Source organism: Zingiber officinale, chromosome 6B (assembly GCF_018446385.1).
Source record: "Zingiber officinale cultivar Zhangliang chromosome 6B, Zo_v1.1, whole genome shotgun sequence".
Taxonomy (NCBI): Eukaryota; Viridiplantae; Streptophyta; class Magnoliopsida; order Zingiberales; family Zingiberaceae; genus Zingiber; species Zingiber officinale.
The window spans coordinates 15,441,354-15,459,362 of record NC_055996.1 but is presented as its reverse complement, the minus strand read 5'-3'; the positions used below and the strand labels follow the sequence as shown (position 1 = coordinate 15,459,362).

Below are 18,009 nucleotides of genomic sequence, written 5' to 3'. Positions count from 1 at the left end.
ATATATTCTATAGCGAAGAAAGAGGAGAGCTTGAGAAGTTCACATGTGTACAGGTAGATTTGGCATATGCACCTTTCCTTATGATGCGTATTCTTCTCTGCTTGTCTTTTGATTCCTGACCTTGTGATGAAGTCACAATTATGCATCTTAGCCTCGAAGTGCAAGTCTTTCTCCAGAAATCAATGGGGAGCCTTTAAGAACAATCCCCCCACCCAAATTGAGATGATTCACATCTGCATGAAATTTAGTAGCAAAACTAGGTGATTGCAATTATGCCTGCACTTCAAGATTCACGATAAGAAAATCAACATCGATCCAAATGGCCATATTTCTAGTCACAAGTCACTTGGTAAATGTTACATACACATTTGTTCATGAAAATAGAGTGAGCAACACTGTAAAAGAGTCACATGGAATGCTACAGACTCAAATTATGAAATTGTCACTAAGGAAAAGCACAAGTCACATGGACGCTGCAGAAACAAATTATAAGCTGGTGTCACCATTGCAAGATCATGCACCCCAGACAGCACGAGTAGCAGAAGATTTGTTATTTGGTCTCGACGTCAACTCAAACAGTATCCGTGCAAAGGTATCAGAATATCTACCATCTGACATTAGGATCTCTGCAAAACTACTTTCATGTGCCAAAAGCAGGTGCCGGTTCTGAGGTTCACACACCAAGCTTTCCAGTATCATTGCAGCTTTTCTGCAAACATCTGGTACTGGATGTGGAGTCTTGACTACTTTGAAGAGTCTATCAACCGCCCTGAATTGATTGCGACAACATCAGAAGAAAGACTGATAGAACAAGAAGAATTGCTATTTAGAATGAAACCAACCATCTTTCACTTGCAAGCTTCATCCGGGAATCTGTATTGACTTCTGCTAGATTATAGAGTGCCCCAACTGCCGCTGCTTGTGCATCCACAGCTGGTAAGCTAAGAAGATCAACTAGTCTTTTGTATATCTAAGTAGAAAAAACGAAGCATAAAATCAAACCCCAAATACCACATACAGCGACTTTTTTTACTATAGCCACTAAGTATACAAAGTTAAGTTGTAAATACATGGAACTAGAATAGGTTGACAATTTGACATGCAGTCAGTTTAAGGAAATTAGGTCATGTCTAGTGGTATTTGCCTCATGTTTCTATTTGGGATAAATTCAGACAAAAATGTGGTGTGCATCAGTAGGAATCCTTTGTCAAACATCAGGAACCTACACAAACTTTTACAAGTATACTGACCTCTGAAGATGATGGAAGAAGAAATGGCTCATTATCAGGATTTATAATAAGCCTTCCTAGCAATTCAGCAGCTGCACAATGCCAAGCCTTAACTGAAGATCCAAGCATGCCCATGATGGCTTGAACTGCACGTTTCTCTCTGCTCTCAGAAAGCATCATCAGATGTACAAATATTAAAATATAGCTGACAATAAACAAGAGGAAGCATGATAGTAGATAAGCTCACGTCATTCCACAGAAAGAAGGCTTAGACGAGCTAAAAATACGAAGGTCCAAAAGTGGTGCTAAATTGACAATTGTCTCTAATGCATTTGTTACCAGCTCCTCATCTTCTGTATAATAAAAATAAACATATAAAATTTACAACCAGACATTACTGGAACCCATAAAGGTGAGATAGTAATTGAAAATAATACAAACCAAGAGAAGTTATTTGCCTCACCTGGGTTATTTCCAGATGACCGTGGAAATAATGTATTATGCACTAGTAAGGCACCAAGAAAAGCTATTTGCATCACCTGAGTCATTTTCAGATGACCATGGAAATAATGTACGGTACACTACTAAAATACCTTTCCACCATCACATCATTATTCCTCAATCCACCCTAGTAGTTGTTATGGTTGGAAACTTCTTATGAACAAACTGTGTACTCAGCTAGTTCAAGGCTTATCTAAGTTTGTTAATACATAAATGTTGTGTCAAACAGGCTGAAGGGAGGAGGGACACAAATCGTTTCTTTTTCTACTTGGGTGGAAGAACAAAATGCAAAGGAAAAGAAAGGCACAATTTGACTCTCTTTTCCCCACTTTTGGTTCTTTCCAAAAGGGTAGAAGAGGGGTTGTTCTCTCTTTCCCCTCTTCCTCCTAAGTAGCATATCTTTTTCAGTAAGTAACTACAACTGGACCTATAATTATGACTAAATGAGGATATCTAAAGATTTATCAGACTGTTCTATAATAGTCGATCAAATGTGGATATCTATCAATTTATCATTCTGTTCTCTTGATTTTTTGAATAACACAAACAATGTTATTTGCCAATTCATTGTCGTCCTAGATGCAATACAAAAGTAATGACCTTGAAAGTGCACAATGCTAAAGAATTTGTGGTATTCAACAATTGTTACCAACAAAATCTCCCAATAGTACTACATTAAAGCAAGTAGATTTGGCTCCAATAAACAAAGACGCACCAATAGAAGAGAGGCTATAAAACATGCATAAACGAGAGAACAAAACAAGAGATGGGTTATACCTGTGTTCTGATCCTCTATACACTGGAACATAGTTTCTATGCAGTGTCTATGCTGTGCCATGACTTGTTCATTATCAGGCATGAAAGAGAAGTTCCTAATGACATTCGAAGCAGCAACAGCACACAGTTGCTTTTCTGCACGGCCTTCTTCATCAATGTTAAACAAACCATCATCATTCAACCACCAGTCAGCTGTCCGTTGCTTCTTCAAACTAGAAGCCTCCATGTTAGATAAACCTTTATGACTACAACAAAAAATAAAATAAAAAAGTTAGTTATGATAGTTTCATGAACAAAAGGTGTCTCCAAATAAGACAGTGACTGAAGCCCATTATTTCGCACCCAGGGTAGGATATGGTACCAAGAGAGTTTGTTCCTTCAAACTCATACCCAAAACCTGTAACTGCTGTATTGGAACCCAATGACCTTACCCTTGCGGGCTTTGTATAGTCTCGTGGAAGAGCAATGTCACGCCAGTCATCAACCTTACATCCAAAAAAGACATGAAAAATCTTAATGAAAAGGTTCAGTTTAGAAGTAGGGTTTAGGGATGAAATGTAAGAAATAACTTTTTAAAAAAAAACATTTTGATAAGTTAATCAAATACTTTTTCTAGCAATATTCTTATAATGTTCTCCTTAATTATGAAAAATAAAAACATATCCAGATTACTGGGACCATTTAGTGAATTGTAAGGGGCTTGAGACAAGCACATAAAGGGCAGGTCCTGCTACTTTATAGAATTTACTAATATACAATCAAAATTTAGTACTTGGCCCTTCTGATAATCACCTCAAGAATGATAAAACTGTAACTAAAACAGAATTAATGGAAGGTAAGATAAGAAAACTTACAACTTGAAGGAGCGCATCCAATAGGCCAGGTATCTTAGCAAGTGGAGTTGAATCTCTGCGGAAATCATCTTTTTCTTTAAAAGAAAGTAGTGTAAGAGTATTCAAAGCCCATCTCAGCTCACTCTTTAATCCACTTTGCAGTGCTAAGACAATTCTCTTATTGTTTTGTTCTGTAAAAGAGTAGCCAGTAAAATAAACAAAAACAAAAAAACCAACAGCATACATGCATGTTTATGGTAAAAGCGTAGTGTCACCAAGTAAGCTCCTTAACCATGGAATAATCTTTCTACATATACAACAAGCATATCAATATTCTTCTTTTGAAGTTTATAAAATTTAACTTATACTAAAAATGTTCATAAATACAAACTCCCATCTGTCTACCTGTCTCCCACCTCCTATTTCTTCATATCTCATCCTTTCTTACAACTATCCACAGGCATTTCCACCACATATTGCATCTTCTTCAACAAGATTATGATTACTGCTGCGTTAGCAGATGGCTTGTGCATTGCAGGTCTCAAAGTCATTTAAGATATCAAAATAAAAATATAATTATTAATATTAGTGTTTTTTTTCTCAAAAAGATATTAGTGTTTTGTTAATGTGAATCTGAAACTGATCAAGCTTGTAATAATTATTTCCTCATCTTTCTAACTGTTGCTGATCTTTAACTTAACATGCTACTAAATTTCCTGTAGCCATAAGAGCAGAAGTTACTATCTTTTTATGATATGCATAATACATAGTAAACTCTTCGAATAAGATATCAGGAGGGACTTGTAGCTTATGGTAACTGGTTAACTCAAGTGTAACAAAGGCAACTTAAAACACTAATCCCGATGCCCCAACCAAACAAAGGACGGAGTAAACGCTCCCAGTTATCTTGATACAACGTGTAATGATCGAGTCGAAAATCAGAAAGGGTTTCAATTTAACTGTTAAAACTACCAGTTCAACCCCACAAATGCACGAAAATCGCGAACCTGTCCACACCCATCCCTTAGCCACACTTTATACGCGTCCTAGAGCTAAAATAAGTACTTCAGGACCATTTGTAGGTGAATCAAGATGGTAAGTAGGTAGGAGAGAGGGGGATATTGCGCTAACCGGCGAAGGATGTGGAAATCTGGAGGGTAGGGCCAAGGAGAGACCCGGGGGAGGAAGCGTCGCCTGCGATATCGGACGTAGCGGAGTTAGCGGCTGCGGCAGCTGCAGCGGCCGCTGCTGCGGCTGTGCTTCCGAACGGGCGGCCGCGCTTGGCCGGCGTTGTGGACGAGCCGCCGAACTTGCCGGCTTCCCTCTTCTGCATCCCTAGTTTTTGCTTTCCTCCAAGAGACGCGCGTGGAGTAAACGAGGCCGTACCCGATTAACCCAACCCGGCCCGATATGGGGATCGAATCGTGAAATTTTACAAAATTACCCTTTTCCGGCGTTTGAGTTTTTTTACAAAATTCTCCCCAACGTTTCGGGAATGTCAATATTATTAGGTAATTTGGAAAAAATGTCCCCGGATTTTTTTGAGAGTTCCTTATAATTCTTACAATTCAAAGGTCTTATATGTGAGAAATTTAATTGGCGACGTAAGAACTTATTATTTGGTCTTGACTATTTATTAGAAATTAAAATTTTAAAAACCTTATTTCTCTTTTAAAATAAGATGTTAATGATTTTATTCATACACTAATTATAGACTTATTAGTGATAGTGTTTTATTAGTGATAGTGTTTGTGGTAATAGTTTATATAAATTAAAATTTTATGAAATATTTAGAGATTTTTTTTTTATTGAGTTATCGATTCTCATATGTTATTAGGATAAATTTAAAGACACGAATAATAATGTGTCACAACTAGGAATTTTTCTATGAGTATTCAATTAACTACGGAAGTACCTCGTCGTTCTTCTAATCAACTAAGTTGGAAGATGATCGACTATGTCCCATACAAGTTTCCATCAATAAATTCAGAAATATAAGTGTCTCGTCGTTTAGCCACCAATGCCTCATATTTGACATCCTACTAAAGAAAAATATTTTACAATACGTTGTAATTAAGAATCGGACTACTTACATTGACTAATCTTAAGATACCGGCTTGGTCTATAAAAATTTTCTATCGACTATCAGGATAAATTTAAAAGTATCTCTAATAATAGATGTCCTATCAATCAAGTATTTTTAGATCCACCGATGATTAAAAAAATTATTCATTAATTTACGGATATTATAACTCAATCCTTGTTTAAAAAACTGAGCACGTCAGAACTATATATCCAATTTTATTAGACTAAAAAATAGTATGGCTCATTTTAGAAGCCAGTGACAATATATAGGCTGGTAAGATATTTTGCTCTAGCCTTTGCGGTAATCAAATTTAATAATTTGATTAGATCAACCTTAACTACGAGGGCAGATGATATAGGTCTAACTTTAATATTGTTATTATTTTTACTTTCTTAAAAATAGAAAATATTTTTTCAAAAACCGTTTGAATGAAAAATAGAAAATAGAAGGGAAAAAAAAAGGAAACCACATAAAAAAAGGGCAATTTACTAGAGGACATATCTAAATTTCTAAATTGACTAAACAAATGACACATCTTTTCAAATGCACTTCTTGTTCTACCCTTCTAACAAATCTAACATTTTATATCATTTTTCTTTTTTCTATCATTTATCTCTCTTCTCTAAAATATATAATAGACAGCATATTTAAATTTCTTATAACTCCATAAATCTACAGAAATTAAAATGAGTACAATCTGAGATCCCTAGATTTATCGGTAGATTTGATCGAAACTCACTGATGGACTTAGAAAATTCCGATTACACCTATTTCAGTTCATGTGGATTTCTCGTATTACAAGAAGTTCAAATATATTATTCATTGCTAGTTTTGACTTCTCAAAATGTATTAAGATGTTGTCAAAAATTCAACTAAACCTTAAATGTTGTGGGTCTGATATGATTTGCATATCAGACCTACTTTATGCGTGCATGCAAAAAAAGAGGAGGAAAGAGTGAAATGGAAAATAAGATAAGCTACATGTATAGGAGAGAAGAGAGGAAAGAGAAGAAAGAGAAATAGTAGAGAAAAGAAAAACAATATAAAAGTTAGATTTATCAAGAAGGTAGAACAAAAAGTGCACTTGAAAATGTCCGTTGATCCTGTCCAAAAACAGAGATGGTGGTGAGTTGGAGATGTGGCTTGAAAGTTGGCAAAGCGAAGACTCCACGTCGTCCTGCAACATAAAAGCATTAGTACAGGACCGAGAAGGGGTTCCCGTCGTTAGTCCTCTGATGCTCAAGTCAGCCCCCGGTGAGTAGAAAAAAGGGCGAACTGTAGCTAAAGCGTGAGTAAAATGAAATTACACATACCTCCGCCTGTAGATGAGAACTCTCTTTTATAGTGTTATTGTAGTGTTCATACACACATCTCAAAGCATAGGCATATTTTCCTAGACATCGTAGGAAAAGATAAGTCAAAAAGTGTCTCTGACATCATTCCTTAAGCAACCATGCAACACTTGGATATGACAGTTTGGAAGCTTCTAAAGTATGATCTAACTGCTGGACATGCTCTGTTGTCAGCGGCACCAACTCCTAAAAGGATATGACAAGATAGATGGTGGGTCTATATTGTTGGTCCCTTGGCGATCGGTTAGAGGTGGTGAATAGCCTACAAAGTAAAAACAAATAAAATCCCTTCTCGAACTTTACAGCTTAATTAAATCATACATTTGCATAAAAAGAGGCACAAAAGAAATTACTTGGTTTGCAATTAAGGGATTGCTAATCCAAGGAAGTTGAAAGCTCACTGATGTCTCATTCGGACGGAGAAGCCTCTTACAGTAGTCAAAGCACTTAAACAGTAGCAGAACAATCAAAGAAAGTGATTACAAGTGTTATTTTGACCTTCTGGGACTAGGGCTATATTTATAGCCCTGGTCGGAGCGCCTAGAAGGGTTCCAAGCACCTGGAGGGAATAAACTTTTATCCCCGTTGCAACGAGACACACCACGTCGAGTTTGGATAAAATTCCTGGTCTGGGCACCCAGAAGAGTTTCGGGCGCCCGGAGTCCAGGCGCCCAAACCAAGAAAGTCAATATTTTGTTGACTTTCGATCCCGGTCTTCTGCTCCGGTTCTGTTCGCATTGGTCCAGGTCTTCCGCTCCGGCTTCTTTCGCTTGGGTGATTTCGGCCATCCTAAATAGGGCTCACCCGAACCCCTTTTTCGGCTTCTCGTCCCTCGGAAACATCACACGTCTTCTTTTTGTCCATCAACGTACTCTTCCGCAGCACCTCGTCCCTCGGACGCATTGAGCATGTCGGCTCTCTCCTGTGTCATTCTTCTCGCTAGCTGCGTCTTTCGCTCAACTTCCTATGCTTCTAAGTTCCTGCACACTTAAACACAAGAGTTAAACTACAATAGGATCTAACCTGATTTGGTTGATCACATCAAAACTACCTTGGGGTACTAATAATCTCCTCCTTTTTTATGTGAGCAATCCCAAGTTAAGTTAGGGTAAAATACAAACAAATAACAGTTATAAATATTTGCAAGTACAAAAATTATAAAAAAAATTATACTACCCTCCCCTTAGACTTAGTCTTCACTACCCCCTTTGATCACATTAAAAATGGCGTACTTTAAAATACTAATTGGAAAGTTTAAACTGAAAAGTCTAAGGGAACACTCCAAAAAAATTGGATCTATAAAGTTTTTTTTTTAAAAAAAACTTTAAAAAAAATTGCTTAAAAAAATTGAATAGAGAGAAATGGCTCTCAAGATAATTTCTAAAATTCAAAAGTATGAAAAACAAACATAGAGTAATAATGCGTTAAAAAAAATTGAAAATTTTTCTTTAACAGAGAATATGATATACTTTTAGAGAAAAATAAATTTTACTGAATAATTAAAAAAAATTAACATTCAGGAAAATTTAAAACTTTTCCTACATATAAATGATAAAGTTATCTTTTTTGGAAAAAATAACTTCTAATTAATTTCTAACGGAATTTTTGGCAAACACTTGAAAGCATTAGTTAACAATTAAATGCTTTACAGTTAATAATTAAACATCTATTTCAGTAATTGGCTTCCAAGCTGTGGTGATGCATTAAATCTTCTTGGTTATTGGAACACCAACCACTTCTAAACAAAGCCTTTTAATGAAAGTAAATATTTAATTTTCTCTCTGAAAGTCCAAAAAATAATTAATCTAAATATGATTTTGGAACCCAATATAAGTTCCTTCCTATAGGATTAATCAAAAATTTCTTAGGAACATATTTTTGTGATATCCTTCTAACTTGGCCCTTATGAAATCTAAAATGTCAATTAAGTCCTCGATCATATTTAAAATTTCTATTAATGCATGTAAAAAATTTAAGCATGAATCATCTTTTTCTAACATTTTAATTTTATATTTTCATCTATTAGTTTTTCAAATTCTTCTTTTAGGCATGTATGTTCCTTCTTTGACTTTATATACTTTGTTCTCTTTTTATATAATGACTTATTTATCATTTGCATAATTTTAAATAATTGCTCTGGAGGAAGCTTACTTACCTGATTTACTATATATTCGTCGGTAGATGCTCCCCTTTCATTGTTGCTTTCTTCTGCTGTGTCTCTCCCTTCATCGATGCTTTCGATGCTCATTTCTGGGTACTTTTGTTATCTTCAGGTCGGTACTCGGCAATTAGTGTTGTTTCGGTAATCTCCTCGGATCCGAATGCTTTTGAAGATGAGTCAATATCCATAGCGTAATTAGATTCTTCTTTTGTTGATTTTTCGTAGAGCTCCAAGAACTTTTCCCAGAGTTCTTTTACACTCAGTAGGTGGAACTCAGCCTTACCATTTGCTATGAATTTGTTGTGCTACTTCTAAGTCCAAAGATACTCCCCGAGTTCCTTTTGTTAGCTAGAGCCCTAGAGTCAATCATTTGATGATTGTATTTTGGACTTATTGTATCATATTCTATATAAATGAAGACATTTTGATTTTGGTTATTATACTTACTTGTATTGGTGCAAAATAAACTAAGTATAATAATGTCCTTGAGTAGACGGTTCTCACCTATATCAATCGGTTAGTTGAACCGATAGTGAGATGATATAGGGAACACTACTCTTAATCATTCCTAGTCGAGTATTAACATTCAGGGACATTGTTAATGCAATAAGACTGGCATGTAGGTCAACTCGATGACTTGATCTCACAAGTCATGGATATAGAGATATCAAGTTGACACATGGGTATACATTAGAGAATGTATACTGAATGACCCGCCATGAGAAAGTATCATGGATCGTTATATGAGTGTCATATACTTTCTCATGTGGCTATTAGTATGACTACTAGTCCTTAGACCTGAAGTCACCATAGATCCCTACATAAGGAGTTATGTACTTTGATTTCGTCAAACGTCACCCGTAACTGGGTGGACTATAAAGGCTATTACTGGGTATATAACAAATTATGCAGAGGGATATGAGTGATGTAGATGGGATCTATCCCTCCTATATGACGGGAGTGACATCGGTATTCTTGATAGAGTTAGACCACGAAGTGCATGGCCATGCCCAAATGAGTCAACATGAGATGTTGAGCTCATTTGATCGAGTGAGTCTACTTGGAGTTCATTTTTTAGATTGATTAGAGGATGACACGGTCTATGTCTCACATTGATCAATCTAGATGTCTAGGATAGAAGGACACTTGTCATATATTGTGAGGAGTCACAATTAGTAGTCACAAGGTGATGTTAGATCTCAACATTCTTGTAACTTGGGTAGTAATGATGTGTTGCTAGATACCGCTCATTACTTATGCTCCTAAATGGGTTTAGGGCATTGCCAACGTTACAAGAACCTATAGGGTCACACACTAAGGACAATTAGATGGAGATTAGGTTCATATGATGAACCAAGAGGATTAGATTCATTTGATGAATCAAATTGGATTAAGAGTAATCCTAATTGGGCTAACTTGAGTTGGACTCAAGTGGATTCATGTATTCAATGAGTCTAATTTTGATTATGACTCATTAAATCAACTTAATTTAATGAATTAGATTCATTATATTAAGTTGGCTTGAATCAAATGGTTAGATTAGATCAACCATGGAAGAGATTTGGTCAAGTTTGACTTGACTTGAGAGGAAGATTAAAAGTCAAGTTTGACTTGACTTTATGCCACCTCATTGTGAGTTGGCATTGATGTGGACCAATGATGTTACTCCACATCATCATGGGTGCCATCTCATGGAAGTTACAAAGCCATTTTCTTTAATAGCTTCACATTAATTGCACTTAATGCAATTTTTTGGGAGTTACACAACTTGAAAGTGGCCGGCCACTTTTGAATGGGAATCAAATTGATTTTCCTCATTCAAGTGCATTATTCCTTCTTCTTCCTCTTGGAGCTCTCTCCCTCTCCTTCTCCCTCTCCTCCTCAACTTGGCCGAACCACACATAGGTGTTAGCACACCTTTTTGTGTGGTTTTCTCCACCTACGTGTTCGTGTGGATACTTCTAGAGGAGTATCTATCTTGATACTCTTGAGATCCGGCACCGTTTGGACGAGCGGGAACGCAAAGGGCTTCGCTTCAAAGGTATAACTCGTTTCATGTAGATCTAGGAGTAGATCTAAGTAGAAACTCGTACTCGTAATTTTGTTTTGAAATTTTTTCTTCGCACGAGATCCATTGGCTAGGGTGATTCGGGGTTTCCGTGACGCGAAAAAGCGGTTTTCGCGGCCCGAAAAACCCAACAGTGATATCAGAGCCACGTGCGAAGCGAGTACGAGTTTAGATTCATATTTTTATGAAAAATATAGATCTGTAAACTTTTTGTAAATTCATGTTTTTATAGTTTTAATGGGTAATTTTCTCATAGAAGTGAAGCACAAGTGTTTCGGCACTTGTTGGCTTCGACTACCGAGAAGTTTTTCCAAAAACGATAATGTTTCGACCCAAAATCTTTTGGGACAGCGGGGTAAGGCGCTCTTGGATCGCTTAGGAGCAACTCGCGATGGTTAGATCACGGGTAGGGGTACTACCCCTAACCCCGCAAGGGGATTTGCTCCGCGATTGCGCCCGAAATCGCTAATCGGAACCGCCGGGAAAAATTTACTCATAAAATCTGTAAAATTATGAAAAATTACAGAAAATTATGAAAAATAAATAATTTTGAATTATATATTATTTTTGTGATAGTCATGGCCCAAAGACCCAATTCGATTGGATAATTGTATTGTAATTCATAATACGGCCTGCGTGCCGTTATGTGATGTGCGTGCTTGTATTTTATTTTATTTTCGCGACCTGCACGTCGTGCCTTTCTCTTATATTCTGGTTGTAAATTAGATTTAGACTCGAATGTAACTCGAGTTTCAAAATTGTAATGTAATTTTGAAGCGGTGGAAGGTCCACACGAGACGGAGTTACGAGGAGGGCGCGAGCAACACAAGGTGGTCAAAGGAAGAAGCTTGAGAATCTTAGGTTGACCATCCGATCTTCTCATTGGCTTGAGAAGATCGTAGTAGGGCCATGACTAAATCACAAATTAATTTAATTAATTTCTTTTGTGTGTATGTGATGCATGCTAGTTAATTAAGTAATTAATTAGTGTCTAACGATTAGATTAGATCTTAGTTGTGCACATGATGCACCCTTCGATTAGATTAGATTTATCGAGTATATGATACGCATCATCGTTTAGATTAGATCTAAATCACGTCAACTCGTAATGCCTACCATGCCGTGATACCTACCACTACCTCGATCGCATGTAGTTGTTGAATCTGCCAAAGCAGAGCAACACATACTATCTTGGTAGGGTACGGAGGGACAATCTTGGTCCCACCTATCAACGCATGGGTGAGTACAACTCAATTAGATTGAGTATTCCTAGTTAACTCGGTTGGATCGAGTATAACTATAGGCATTCTTCCAACGGTTGGAAAGTTAGGTCAAAATCACATATATATTAACTCTCGGGCGTATTAGCCAAAGCTAACTCGAGTTTTAATATAAATGCGGATTTTGATTCTATAAACAAGAGTTGCATAGAGATGTAATTGGTAATCGTTACCTACCGATCATACTAAATCTTGGGCGTTTTAGCCAAAGCTAACTCAAGGGTTAGTATGATGTGGATCTTGTCCCACATGAATTATAGAATTCAGTGGGAGCATCATTTAGTTAAAAGGCCTAATTAAATGATTAAGAATATGATACTTATTTCTGCATTTATTTCTGTTGTAGAATTGCCATAACGTCGAACACGAACACCTTCTCCCTGCGATCTGTCCTCGAGAAGGACAAGCTCAACGGAGCAAACTTCCTGGACTGGTACAGAAACCTGAGAATAGTTCTCACCCAAGAACGTAAATTGTACATTCTGGAGCAGCCCATTTCGGAGGCTCCTCCTACCACTGCCCCGCGAGCTGACCGAGATGCTTTCAAGAAGCATCAAGATGATGCATTAGATGTATCTTGTCTAATGCTCGCGACCATGAACTCTGAGTTTCAGGAGCAACACGAGTTAATGGGCGCTTACGATATGGTTGAACATTTTCGTCAGCTGTATCAAGGACAAGCGAGGCATGAGAGATTTGAGATCTCAAGGGCACTGTTTCAGTGCAAGATGTCAGACGGGGCTCCCGTAGGCCCATATGTACTCAAAATGATTGGGTACATAGAGAACCTACAAAGGTTGGGGTTCCCTCTTGGCCAAGAGCTGGCCACTGACCTGATCTTGCAATCCTTGCCGGATAGCTACAGTCAATTCGTTCTAAACTACAAGCCACTGCCCGAGCTGCTTAGCATGTTAAGAACTGCTGAGCTAAACCTTAAGAAGACGAAGTCCAACACTGTTCTGATGGTTCAGAAACATAAGGGCAAGGGCAAGCCCAAAGGCAAGGCACTGAAGCCTAAAGGAGGGGTCATCAAGGATGCTACCTGCTTCCACTGCGGTCAGACCGGGCACTGGAAGAGGAACTGCAAGGTATACTTGGAGGATCTTAAGAAGAAGCGAAGTGAGACTTCCACTTCAGGTATATATGCTATAGAAGTCAATCTATCTATTTCTACATCATGGGTATTAGATACTGGATGTGTTTCTCACATTTGTACTGATGTGCAGACGCTGAGAAATAGCAGGGCATTGACAAAGGGCGAGGTGGACCTACGAGTAGGCAATGGAGCACGGGTTGCTGCTATTGCTATAGGGACTTACTGTCTATCTCTGCCCTCTGGGCTTGTACTAGAGTTAGTCGATTATTGTTATGTGCCTGCATTAACTAAGAACATTATATCAGTTTCTTGTTTGGACAAGAAAGGTTTCTCGTTTACTATAAAGAACAAATGTTGTTCCGTCTATTTAAACGATATGTTCTATTGTAGTGCACCTCTGATAAACGGACTCTATATTCTAGACCTTATCTATAACGTAAATACCAAGAGCTTCAAGTCAAATGACATGAACCAAACCTACCTCTGCACTGTCGCTTAGGTCATATAAATGACAAGCGCTTATCCCAGCTCCATAAGGATGGTTTGTTGGACTCATTTGATTTTGAATCATATGAGATATGCGAGTCATGCCAACGAGGCAAGATGACCAAGACTCCCTTTAGTGGGCACAGCGAGAGAGCAACTGATTTGTTAGGACTCATACATAGTGATGTATGTGGCCCTTTCAATGTTGCTGCTAGAGGCGGTTATAGATACTTCATCACATTTACTGATGACTTCAGTAGATATGATTATGTGTACTTGATGACACATAAGTCTGAATCCTTTGAAAAGTTCAAAGAATTCAAGAATGAAGTACAGAACCAGCTTGGCAAGAGTATTAAGATACTTCGATCCGATCGAGGTGGAGAATACCTTAGCCATGAGTTTCGTGACTATCTAGCAGAGTGTGGGATCCTATCCCAACTCACTCCTCCTAGAACACCACAGTGGAATGGTGTATCCGAAAGGAGGAATCGTACCCTATTAGATATGGTGCGATCTATGATGAGTCACACAGATCTTCTGACATACCTTTGGGGCTATGCTCTAGACACGGCAGCTTTTATACTCAACCGAGTTCCATCCAAGGCCGTGATAAAGACACCATATAGGATATGGACTGGGAGAGATGCCCAGGTGTCTTTCATGAGGATTTGGGGTTGTGAGGCTTACGTTAGACGTCAAGTCTCAGACAAATTAGGACCCAAATCCGACAAGTGCTACTTTATTGGATATCCCAAGGAAACTAAAGGATATTACTTCTACATTCCAGTCAGCACAAGGTAGTTGTGGCAAAGACTGGGGTCTTTCTAGAAAGGGACTTTGTTTCTAGAAAGACTAGTGGGAGCGCGTTCGATCTTGAAGAAGTTCAAGATGCGAACAATAGCACTGATGCCTCGATGGAAATTGAACTGGAACCACAAAGTGTTGTGGATGATGTTGTTCCACAAGGAGTTGAGGAACAACAACCAGTTCAAGTAGACATACCTCTTCGCAGGTCTGATAGGGTACGTCGTCAGCCTAAGAGATACTCATTTCTCTTGTCTGACCATGATGACGTTATGCTCATAGAGGATGAGTCTACCACCTATCAGGAAGCTGTGATGAGACCAGATTCTGAGAAATGACTAGAGGCCATGAGATCCGAAATGAAATCCATGTACACCAACCAAGTATGGACTTTGGTTGATCCACCTGAAGGGGTAAAACCCATTGGGTGTAAGTCGGTCTTTAAGAGAAAGACTGACATGGATGGACTTATCTATAAGGGCCGCTTGGTAGCTAAAGGTTTCAAGTAGATTCATGGTATTGACTATGATGAAACCTTTTCTCCAATAGCGATGTTTAAGTTCATTCGGATCATGCTTGCTATTGCAGCCTACCATGACTATGAGATATGACAGATAGATGTCAAAACCACGTTTCTGAATGGAAACCTGCTCGAGGATGTGTACATGACACAACCTGAGGGTTTTGTAGATCCACAGCATACTAGCAGAGTATGCAAGCTGCATAGGTCCATTTATGCACTAAAACAAGCTTCTCGGAGCTGGAATCTTCGATTCGATGATGCAATCAAACAGTTTGGTTTCATCAAGAACGAAGATAAGCCTTTTGTCTACAAGAAGGTTGTAGGGGATATAGTTGTCTTCCTCATATTGTATGTGGATGACATATTACTCATTGGGAAGGACATCCCTATGCTTCAGTCTGTCAAGACCTGGCTAGGGAGTTGCTTCTCAATGAAGGACTTAGGTGAGGCATCCCGCATTCTAGGGATACAGATCTATAGAGATAGATCTAAGAGATTGCTTGGCCTAAGTCAGAGTACATACATTGACAAGGTACTCCTACGGTTTGCCAATGCAGAACTCCAAGAAGGGATTTCTGTCGATGTCACATGGCGTGAGTCTTTCGAAGACTCAAGGGCCCTCTTCTAGAGAGGAGAGAGACCGCATGGATCAGATCCCTTATGCCTCAGCCATAGGATCGATCATGTACGCCATGCTATGTACTCGACCTGATGTCTCGTATGCTTTGAGCATGACTAGCAGATATCAGTCAGATCCAGGTGAAAGTCACTGGATAGCAGTCAAGAATATTCTTAAGTACTTAAGAAGGACTAAAGAATATTTCTTGATATATGGAGGCAATGATGAGCTAGCTGTAAAGGGTTACAGTGATGCTAGCTTCTAGACCGACCAGGATGACTATAGATCGCAGTCAGGGTTCGTATTTTGCATTAATGGTGGTGCTGTCAGCTGGAAGAGTTTGAAGCAGGATACAGTAGCTGATTCTACAACAGAAGCCGAGTACATTGCTGCATCAGAGGCAGCAAAGGAAGCAGTTTGGATCCGCAAGTTCATCACTGAACTTGGGGTGGTTCCTAGCATTGCTGACCCCATTGAGCTCTATTGTGACAACAATGGAGCTATAGCACAGGCGAAGGAACCTCGTTAACACCAGTGGACCAAACACATACTACGGCACTTCCATCTCATTCGAGAGATCATCGAGATAGGAGATGTGAAGATTTGCAGAGTACCTACAGAGGCTAACATCGCAGATCCCTTGACCAAGGTTTTGGCACAGAAGAAGCATGATGGTCACACTAGGTCATTTGGGTTTAGAGCCTACACTGATTGGCACTAGTGCTAGTGGAAGATTGTTAGCTAGAGCCCTAGAGCCAATCATTTGATGATTGTATTTTGGACTTATTGTATCATATTCTATATAAATAAAGGCATTTTGATTTTGGTTATTATACTTACTTGTATTGGTGTCAAATAAACTAAGTATAATAATATCCTTGAGTAGACGGTTCTCACCTATATCAATCGGTTAGTTGAACCGATAGTGAGATGATATAGGGAACACTACTCTTAATCATTCCTAGTCGAGTATTAACATTCAGGGACATTATTAATGCAATAAGACTAGCATGTAGGTCAACTCGATGACTTGATCTCACAAGTCATGGATATAGAGATATCAAGTTGACATATGGGTATACATTAGAGAATGTATACTGAATGACCCGCCATGAGAAAGTATCATGGATCGTTATATGAGTATCATATACTTTCTCATGTGGCTATTAGTATGACTACTAGTCCTTAGACCTGAAGTCACCATAGATCCCTACATAAGGAGTTATGTACTTTGGTTTCGTCAAACGTCACCCGTAACTGGGTGGACTATAAAGGCGATTACTGGGTATATAACAAATTATGCAGAGGGATGTGAGTGATGTAGATGTGATATATCCCTCCTATATGACCGGAGTGACATCGGTATTCTTGATAGAGTTAGACCACGAAGTGCATGGTCATGCCCAAATGAGTCAACATGAGATGTTGAGCTCATTTGATCGAGTGAGTCTACTTGGAGTTCAAGATTTAGATTGATTAGAGGATGACACGGTCTATGCCTCACATTGATCAATCTAGATGTCTAGGATAGAAGGACACTTGTCATATATTGTGAGGAGTCACAATTAGTAGTGATGTTGGATCTCAACATTCTTGTAACTTGGGTAGTAATGATGTGTTGCTAGATACCGCTCATTACTTATGCTCCTAAATGGGTTTAGGGCATTGCCAACGTTACAAGAACCTATAGGGTCACACACTAAGGACAATTAGATGGAGATTAGGTTCATATGATGAACCAAGAGGATTAGATTCATTTGATGAATCAAATTGGATTAAGAGTAATCCTAATTGGGCTAACTTGAGTTGGACTCAAGTGGATTCATGTATTCAATGAGTCTAATTTTGATTATGACTCATTAAATCAACTTAATTTAATGAATTAGATTCATTATATTAAGTTGGCTTGAATCAAATGGTTAGATTAGATCAACCATGGAAGAGATTTGGTCAAGTTTGACTTGACTTGAGAGGAAGATTAAAAGTCAAGTTTGACTTGACTTTATGCCACCTCATTGTGAGTTGGCATTGATGTGGACCAATGATGTTACTCCACATCATCATGGGTGCCACCTCATGGAAGTTACAAAGCCATTTTCTTTAATAGCTTCACATTAATTGCACTTAATGAAATTTTTTGGGAGTTACACAACTTGAAAGTGGCCGGCCACTTTTGAATGGGAATCAAATT

At 38.3% G+C, this 18,009-nt stretch overlaps 1 protein-coding gene across 2 annotated transcripts; it reads right to left on the bottom strand.

Moving 5' to 3' along the window:
- Window positions 1-296: 296 nt before the first annotated feature.
- On the bottom strand, window positions 297-4,736 carry LOC121992083 (armadillo repeat-containing protein LFR-like). 2 transcript variants are annotated; one of them, XM_042546222.1, is made up of 8 exons: window positions 4,472-4,736; window positions 3,362-3,531; window positions 2,850-2,992; window positions 2,508-2,752; window positions 1,477-1,582; window positions 1,251-1,389; window positions 843-970; window positions 297-769 (listed from the first exon to the last, which is right to left on the bottom strand). In XM_042546222.1, exons 1-8 carry the CDS (start codon window positions 4,671-4,673, stop codon window positions 514-516), a joined length of 1,389 nt encoding a protein of 462 aa, XP_042402156.1. In that variant the 5' UTR covers window positions 4,674-4,736; the 3' UTR covers window positions 297-513. The 2 variants fall into 2 exon arrangements, with proteins under 2 accessions (XP_042402156.1, XP_042402157.1); XM_042546223.1 differs by having other exon boundaries at window positions 1,477-1,579.
- Between the last annotated feature and the right edge of the window lie 13,273 nt (window positions 4,737-18,009).